This window comes from Coenobita brevimanus, chromosome 32 (assembly GCF_032717465.1).
Source record: "Coenobita brevimanus isolate Jiangsu-jjx chromosome 32, ASM3271746v2, whole genome shotgun sequence".
Lineage (NCBI taxonomy): Eukaryota > Metazoa > Arthropoda > Malacostraca > Decapoda > Coenobitidae > Coenobita > Coenobita brevimanus.
The window spans coordinates 617,501-627,500 of NC_136985.1; the positions used below are offsets into that span (position 1 = coordinate 617,501).

General features: G+C 42.6%; 1 protein-coding gene across 1 annotated transcript in view; it reads left to right on the forward strand.

Annotated features, from left to right (window-relative positions):
* LOC145395630 (uncharacterized) overlaps positions 1-10,000 on the forward strand; it is a 44,589-nt gene that overhangs the window by 13,317 nt on the left and 21,272 nt on the right. Inside the window, exon 3 of the mRNA XM_080269198.1 lies at positions 9,679-9,722. Within this exon, the coding sequence (XP_080125324.1) occupies positions 9,679-9,722 (44 nt within the window). The remainder of the gene's footprint in view (positions 1-9,678; positions 9,723-10,000) is intronic.

Genomic DNA, 10,000 nt, shown 5'->3' on the forward strand with positions numbered 1-10,000 from the left:
ATCTCCCTATCTCTAACTCTCACTATCTCCCTATCTCTAACTCTCCCTATCTCCCTATCTCTAACTCTCTCACTATCTCTCACCTTTTACTACATAGATAAAAGATAGATTAGATTTAACAGTAGTGAGCTAGTTTTAATTTTCACTCTCTCTCTCTCTATAAAGAAAAATAATCGTTCTTTTTCAGTCTATCCTCCTCTTCCTCTTCTTCCTCCTCCTCCTCCTCCTCCTCCTCCTCCTCCTCTTCCTCTTCCTCCTCCTCTTCTCCTCCTCCTCCTCCTCCTTTGAGATAAATTGACAGGGAGGAAGATAAAGAGACGAGAGAGAGAGAGAGAGAGAAATTTGATATAGGAAGTGAGAAGCGTTGTATTATTATTATTATTATTATTATTATTTATTATTATTATTATTATTTATTATTATTATTATTATTTATCTTCATTAGTAGTATTTATTATCATTATTATTATTATTATTATTACTATTTTTACTATTAATATTATTATTATTTATTATTATTATTAAATATAGTTAATTATTACATTATCATCAGTATATAAAAGTCTCTCTCTCTCTCTCTCTCTCTCTCTCTCTCTCTCTCTCTCTCTCTCTCTCTAATGAAGTGCCAATCTGTCTCGTTCATCTCTCTCTCTCTCTCTCTCTAATGAAGTGCCAATCTGTCTCGTTCATCTCTCTCTCTCTCTCTCTCTCTAATGAAGTGCCAATCTGTCTCGTTCATCTCTCTCTCTCTCTCTCTCTAAAAAAGAGACAATCTGTCTCGTTCATCTCTCTCTCTCTCTCTCTCTAATGAAGTGCCAATCTGTCTCGTTCATCTCTCTCTCTCTCTCTCTCTAATGAAGTGCCAATCTGTCTCGTTCATCTCTCTCTCTCTCTCTCTCTCTAATGAAGTGCCAATCTGTCTCGTTCATCTCTCTCTCTCTCTCTCTCTAATGAAGTGCCAATCTGTCTCGTTCATCTCTCTCTCTCTCTCTCTCTCTCTCTCTCTCTCTCTCTCTCTCTCTCTCTCTCTCTCTCTCTCTCTCAATCTATTAATATCTATCTATATAACAGTATCTATCGTACATATCTATCGTGTTCAGTGTTATCTTAACGAGACCTTGTTCTCTGTTCACGTTGTTGTTCTTCGCCTCCACGATAACACCACGCACCACTGCACACCACTGCCACACACCACCACCACCACCACAGCAGGATCTCTCTCTCTCTCTCTCTCTCTCTCTCTCTCACACACACACACACACACACACACACACACACACACACACACACCACCACAGCAGGATACTATTACTCTCTCTCTCTCTTTCTCTCTCTCTCTCTCTCACCACCACCACAGCAGGATACTATTACTCTCTCTCTCTCTCTCTCTCTCTCTCTCTCTCTCACCACCACCACAGCAGGATACTATTACTCTCTCTCTCTCTCTCTCTCTCTCTCTCTCTCTCTCTCTCTCTCTCAATGTGACCCTCGTGGAATCCAGTCCTATCGGGTACTTGGAATTATAGATTATGAGAGCTGATAGAGGATTGGATCAAGCCTAGAGGGGATTGGATGCTTTATAAAGGGATTGGATGCTTTATAAAGGGATTAGATGCTTTATAAAGGGATTGGATGCTTTATAAGGGGATTGGATGCTTTATAAAGGGATTGGATGCTTTATAAAGGGATTGGATGCTTTATAAAGGGATTGGATGCTTTATAAAGGGATTGGATGCTTTATAAAGGGATTGGATGCTTTATAAAGGGATTGGATGCTTTATAAAGGGATTGGATGCTTTATAAGGGGATTGGATGCTTTATAAAGGGATTGGATGCTTTATAAAGGGATTGGATGCTTTATAAAGGGATTGGATGCTTTATAAGGGGATTGGGTGCTTTATAAAGGGATTGGATGCTTTATAAAGGGATTGGATGCTTTATAAAGGGATTGGATGCTTTATAAAGGGATTGGATGCTTTATAAAGGGATTGGATGCTTTATAAAGGGATTGGATGCTTTATAAAGGGATTGGATGCTTTATAAAGGGATTAGATGCTTTATAAAGGGATTGGATGCTTTATAAGGGGATTGGATGCTTTATAAAGGGATTGGATGCTTTATAAAGGGATTAGATGCTTTATAAAGGGATTGGATGCTTTATAAGGGGATTGGATGCTTTATAAAGGGATTGGATGCTTTATAAAGGGATTGGATGCTTTATAAGGGGATTGGATGCTTTATAAAGGGATTGGATGCTTTATAAAGGGATTGGATGCTTTATAAAGGGATTGGATGCTTTATAAGGGGATTGGATGCTTTATAAAGGGATATAAGTAACGTAATAGATAGATAGATTGATAGATAAAATAGATAATAGTTCATTCATACATACATATATACATATCTTACTAGAGAGAGAGAGAGAGAGCCTCTGTGGTTCAGTGGTAAAGTGTGCGTTTTCGTACACTGAAGAACCAGGGTTCGCGCCCCGCCAGGGTAATAAACTTTGGGAGTGTTCTTCTGGTCATATACTACTTTGGCGGACACAAGGGGTGCTGTGGTTGAACCAGTGTCGCTTACTATAACGTATGCTTGCACCCAGTTGGCTTGCACGGGCCGATTACACTTGGTTCACAGACTACACACACATCCAAAGCCACTACAACACTACAATTACACTTACAAGCACTTCTCACCCTACATACAATTACACTTACAAGCACTTCTCACCCTACATACACTTACAAGCACTTCTCACCCTACATACAATTACACTTACAAGCACTTCTCACCCTACATACACTTACACTTACAAGCACTTCTCACCCTACATACACTTACAAGCACTTCTCACCCTACATACACTTACAAGCACTTCTCACCCTACATACACTTACACTTACAAGCACTTCTCACCCTACATACACTTACAAGCACTTCTCACCCTACATACACTTACACTTACAAGCACTTCTCACCCTACATACACTTACAAGCACTTCTCACCCTACATACACTTACAAGCACTTCTCACCCTACATACACTTACAAGCACTTCTCACCCTACATACACTTACAAGCACTTCTCACCCTACATACACTTACACTTACAAGCACTTCTCACCCTACATACACTTACAAGCACTTCTCACCCTACATACACTTACAAGCACTTCTCACCCTACATACAATTACACTTACAAGCACTTCTCACCCTACATACAATTACACTTACAAGCACTTCTCACCCTACATACACTTACAAGCACTTCTCACCCTACATACACTTACACTTACAAGCACTTCTCACCCTACATACACTTACAAGCACTTCTCACCCTACATACACTTACAAGCACTTCTCACCCTACATACACTTACACTTACAAGCACTTCTCACCCTACATACACTTACAAGCACTTCTCACCCTACATACACTTACAAGCACTTCTCACCCTACATACACTTACAAGCACTTCTCACCCTACATACACTTACAACCACTTCGCACCCTACATCAACATACACTTACAAGCACTTCTCACCTACATACAATTACACTTACAAGCACTTCTCACCCTACATCCAATTACACTTACAAGCACTTATCACCCTACATACACTTACAAGCACTTCTCACCCTACATACAATTACACTTACAAGCACTTCTCACCCTACATACAATTACACTTACAAGCACTTCTCACCCTACATACACTTACAAGCACTTCTCACCCTACATACACTTACAAGCACTTCTCACCCTACATACAATTACACTTACAAGCACTTCTCACCCTACATACACTTACAAGCACTTCTCACCCTACATACAATTACACTTACAAGCACTTCTCACCCTACATACACTTACACTTACAAGCACTTCTCACCCTACATACAATTACACTTACAAGCACTTCTCACCCTACATACACTTACACTTACAAGCACTTCTCACCCTACATACACTTACAAGCACTTCTCACCCTACATACAATTACACTTACAAGCACTTCTCACCCTACATACAATTACACTTACAAGCACTTCTCACCCTACATACACTTACACTTACAAGCAAATCTCACCAAACATACACTTACAAGCACTTCTCACCCTACATACACTTACAAGCACTTCTCACCCTACATACAATTACACTTACAAGCACTTCTCACCCTACATACACTTACAAGCACTTCTCACCCTACATACACTTACACTTACAAGCACTTCTCACCCTACATACAATTACAAGCACTTCTCACCCTACATACAATTACACTTACAAGCACTTCTCACCCTACATACAATTACACTTACAAGCACTTCTCACCCTACATACACTTACAAGCACTTCTCACCCTACATACACTTACAAGCACTTCTCACCCTACATACACTTACAAGCACTTCTCACCCTACATACACTTACAAGCACTTCTCACCCTACATACATACACTTACAAGCACTTCTCACCCTACATACACTTACAAGCACTTCTCACCCTACATACACTTACAAGCACTTCTCACCCTACATACAATTACACTTACAAGCACTTCTCACCCTACATACACTTACACTTACAAGCACTTCTCACCCTACATACACTTACACTTACAAGCACTTCTCACCCTACATACAATTACACTTACAAGCACTTCTCACCCTACATACACTTACACTTACAAGCACTTCTCACCCTACATACAATTACACTTACAAGCACTTCTCACCCTACATACACTTACAAGCACTTCTCACCCTACATACACTTACACTTACAAGCACTTCTCACCCTACATACACTTACAAGCACTTCTCACCCTACATACAATTACACAAACAAGCACTTCTCACCCTACATACACTTACACTTACAAGCACTTCTCACCCTACATACAATTACACTTACAAGCACTTCTCACCCTACATACAATTACACTTACAAGCACTTCTCACCCTACATACACTTACACTTACAAGCACTTCTCACCCTACATACACTTACACTTACAAGCACTTCTCACCCTACATACACTTACACTTACAAGCACTTCTCACCCTACATACACTTACAAGCACTTCTCACCCTACATACACTTACACTTACAAGCACTTCTCACCCTACATACACTTACACTTACAAGCACTTCTCACCCTACATACACTTACAAGCACTTCTCACCCTACATACACTTACAAGCACTTCTCACCCTACATACACTTACACTTACAAGCACTTCTCACCCTACATACACTTACAAGCACTTCTCACCCTACATACACTTACACTTACAAGCACTTCTCACCCTACATACACTTACACTTACAAGCACTTCTCACCCTACATACACTTACAAGCACTTCTCACCCTACATACAATTACACTTACAAGCACTTCTCACCCTACATACACTTACACTTACAAGCACTTCTCACCCTACATACACTTACACTTACAAGCACTTCTCACCCTACATACACTTACACTTACAAGCACTTCTCACCCTACATACACTTACACTTACAAGCACTTCTCACCCTACATACAATTACACTTACAAGCACTTCTCACCCTACATACAATTACACTTACAAGCACTTCTCACCCTACATACACTTACACTTACAAGCACTTCTCACCCTACATACAATTACACTTACAAGCACTTCTCACCCTACATACACTTACACTTACAAGCACTTCTCACCCTACATACACTTACACTTACAAGCACTTCTCACCCTACATACACTTACAAGCACTTCTCACCCTACATACACTTACAAGCACTTCTCACCCTACATACACTTACACTTACAAGCACTTCTCACCCTACATACACTTACACTTACAAGCACTTCGATACACGCATACGTACATAGCATATACATACATGCATACATGTGTACGTACATAAATACACACACATACTATAGATAGATACATACATACATACTCATACATACACATACATATAATTCAGAAACGTACATACATACATACATACAGTGATTACGCAGGTGTTTCTGTGTGTACATAGTGTGTACGTGTCTGAAGGCGTAATGGTTTGTGTGTACGTAGCGTGTTTAACTGTGAATGTGTGTACGGGAAAGTGAACGTGTGTGTGTGTGTGTGTGTGTGTGTACGTGCGTGTAGTCTAGTTGAGCGATTCTACCGTGAGAGAGAGAGAGAGAGAGAGAGAGAGAGAGAGAGAGAATCGTAACCTATAGTAAGGAATGCTTGAATTAGAGAGAGAGAGAGAGAGAGAGAGAGAGAGAGAGAGAATCGTAACCTGAAGTAAGGAATGCTTGAATTAGAGAGAGAGAGAGAGAGAGAGAATCCTAATATAATTTTCGGTCAGTTTAACACATGATTTGCAATATTTTGGTGTCTCTCTCTCTCTCTCTCTCTCTCTCTCTCTCTCTCTCTCTCTCTCTCTCTCTCTCTCTCTCTCTCTCTCTCTCTCTCTCTTCCAATATCGCCATACTCTGCATAAGTAATGTACAAAAGGATATTAACCAGCCATATCCAAAAATAAATCGCTAAGGAAAAGGTGTTAGGGAGCTTCCTTAAAGAATGAGTAAGGAAGAAAGAAGGTTGAGAGAGAGAGAGAGAGAGAGAGAGAGAGAGAGAGAGAGAGGAGGAAGGAACTGGGAAATAATACTGGCAGGGGAAGGAAGGAGAGAGAGAAAGGGAGGGAGGGAGGGAGGGGAGAGAGAGAGAGAGAGAGGGAGGAAAGGGAAAGGAGGGAGAGAGGGGTGGGAGGAACAAGGAAGGGAGGGAGAGGCGGAAGAAAGTGGGAGGAGAGGGAGGTGGAGAGAGAGAGAGAGAGGGGGAGGGAGGGAGGAAGGAGGGAGAGGGGGAGGGAGGAAGGAAAGGAGGAAGAGGAAGTGATTAGAACGGAAAAGGTGAGAGAGAGAGAGAGAGAGAGGAAGGAACTTGAAGGTAATACTGGGAGGACGAGGAAGAGAGAGAGAGAGAGAGAGGAGGGAAAGAATGGAGAGAGAGAGAGTGGGAAAGGTGAGAGTGAGAGAGGGGTGAGGGAGAGAGAGAGAGAGAGAGAGAGAGAGAGAGAGGGGTGGGAGGGAGAGAGAGAGAGAGAGAGAGAGAGGGGTGGGAGGGAGAGAGAGGGAGGAGGGAGAGAGAGGAGGAGGAAGAAAACCAGTTTAGAGGGAGTTATCAAGGAGAGAGAGAGAGAGAGAGAGGGAACGCTTTAAAGGAAGAGTGTGTGTGTGTGTGTGTGTGTGTGTGTGTGTGTGAGAGAGAGAGAGAGAGAGGAGAAAGAGCCCAATTCATAGGAGGATAGGTGTGTGTGTGTGTGTGTGTGTGAACGATACACCACTGTTCTTGTTAGGGTCAGTGGCCCTCTCTCTCTCTCTCTCTCTCTCTCTCTTTATCCAGCCTTCGTGTTCATTTCTTTTTTGCACCCACCTGTCCTTCCCTCCTTCCTTCTTTCCCTCCTTCCTTCCTTCCCTCCTTCCTTCCATCTATCCATCCATCTTCCATCCTTCCTTCCTTCCTTCCTTCCATCTATCCATCCATCTTCCATCCTTCCTTCCTTCCCTCCTTCCTTCCATCTATCCACCCATCTTCCATCCTTCCTTCCTTCCTTCCTCCCTCCCTCCCTCCCTCCCTCCTTCCATCCATCCATCCATCCATCCATCCATCCATCCATCCATCTTCCTTCCTTCCTTCCATCTTCCTTCCTTCCTTCCTTCTTTCCTTCCCTCCTTTCTTTCCGTCACACTTCCTTTTGGGGAGAGAGAGAGAGGTCTTCACGTGGTAGCACTGATATAACCAGGCGGGTCCACTGCCTGGTTATACAAATCTTTCCCTTCCTCCATCTCCTCTCCTTCTCCTCTACTCCTCCTTCTCCTCCACCTCCATCTCTCCCTCTCCTCTCCTCCTCCTCCACCTCCATCTCTCCCTCTCCTCTCCTCTCCTCCTCCTCCTCTAACTCTCTTCTTTCCTTCTCCTCTGTCTTTCCCTTCCCTCTCTCCTCTCCTCCATCTTTTCCTCTCCTTCTCCTCCTCCTCTAACCCTCTTCTCCTTTCCTCCTCCCTCTTTCTTCCCTTCCCTCTCTCCTCCTCCTCCTCCTCCTCCCTTCCCTCTCTCATCTTCTCCTCCTCTTCCATCTCTCCCTCTCTCTCCCTTTCCTCTCCTTCTCTCCGTCTCCTCTTCCCTCTCTCTTCCCTTCCCTCTCTCCTCCTCCTCCTCCCTTCCCTCCTCCTCCTCCTCCCTTCCCTCTCTCCTCCTCCTCCTCCCTTCCCTCTCTCATCTCCTCCTCCCTTCCCTCTCTCATCTCCTCCTCCCTTCCCTCTCTCATCTCCTCCTCCCTTCCCTCTCTCCTCCTCCTCCTCCTCCCTTCCCTCTCTCTTCCTCCTCCTCCCTTCCCTCTCTCCTCCTCCTCCACTTCCATCTCTCCCTCTCTCTCTCTTTCCTCTCCTTCTCCCCGTCTCCTCTTCCCTTTCTCTTCCCTTCCCTCTCTCCTCCTCCCCTTCCCTCCCCTCCTTCTCTCCCTCCCTATCTCCCTTCGCTCCCTTCCCTCTCCCTTTAAAACTCCCTCTACAAAGGGTCAACAAAGCAGCAGTAAGGTCGAAGGATGGCGAGGACTCTGGTGGATGTGAAAAATGTTTGTTTACATTTTTACCCGCCAACTTTGAACAGCCATTTTGTATCCCTGGCTCTAATTATCTCACTTATCTTTATTTTTATCTTTATTTTCATTTATTATTGCGTGTTTTGATTTATTTTTTTGTTTAAAGGGAAATTAATATTAAATTTAAAATGCGCGGGGACTCTGGTGGATGTGAAATTTCGTTTGTTTACATTTTTTCCCGCCAATTTAGAACAGCCATTTTGTATCCCTGGCTCTAATTATCTCACTTATCTTTATTTTTATCTTTATTTTCTTTTATTATTGTGTTTTGAATTATTTTATTTATTTGAGAAATTAATATTAAATTTAAAATGCGCGGGGACTCTGGTGGATGTGAAATTTCGTTTGTTTACATTTTTTCCCGCCATTTTTTCAAGGCTGTGTGTGTGTGTGTGTGTGTGTGTGTGTGTGTGAGAGAGAGAGAGATAGAGAGAGAGAGAGAGCCTGTGTAAGTGTGTGTGTGTGTGAGAGAGAGAGAGAGGCTTGTGTGTGAGAGAGGCTGTGTGTGTGTGAGAGGGAGGCTTTGTAAGTATGTGTGTGTGTGTGTGTGTGTGTGTGTGTGTGTGTGTCCTTAAATACAAGCCAGAATGAGGTTGATTTGTCACTCGTTGGTCAGGTAGCGGTAAAATCCGGGACTGTGCCAGATGGTTGAGGAAGTTCCTTAACACCTCTTCCCATGCGATTTATTTAGGCAGATGGGGAGTGGATTTATATATATATATATATATATATATATATATTTATTTATTTATTAGCGAGTTTAGCGAATTACACTACTACTACTACTACTACTGCTGCTGCTGCTACTACTACTACTACTACTACTACTACTACTACTACTACTACTACTACTAATAATAATAATAATACCACTACTACTACTACTACTACTACTGCTACTACTACTACTGCTACTACTACTACTACTACAACTACTTACAAGACAGTAGTAAATATTTATACCTTTGTACTATCTGTAATTCTCTCCCTTTCTCTCTCTCAGGCAACATGGCGTCCTCTACAGAACTACTCCACCAGATTACAGAGGTGAGTGAGAGAGAGAGAGAGAATCATGTTTTGTGTGTGTGTGTGTGTGTGTGTGTGAGAGAGAGAGAGAGAGAGAGAGAGACAGACAGACAGACAGACAGACAGAGAATCATGTTTGTGTGTGTGTGAGAGAGAGAGAGAGAGAGAGAGAGAGAGAGAGAATCATGCTTTGTGTGTGTGAGAGAGAGAGAGAGAATCATGTTGTGTGTGTGTGTGTGTGTGAGAGAGAGAGAGAGAGAATCATGTTTTGTGTGTGTGTGAGAGAGAGAGAGAGAGAG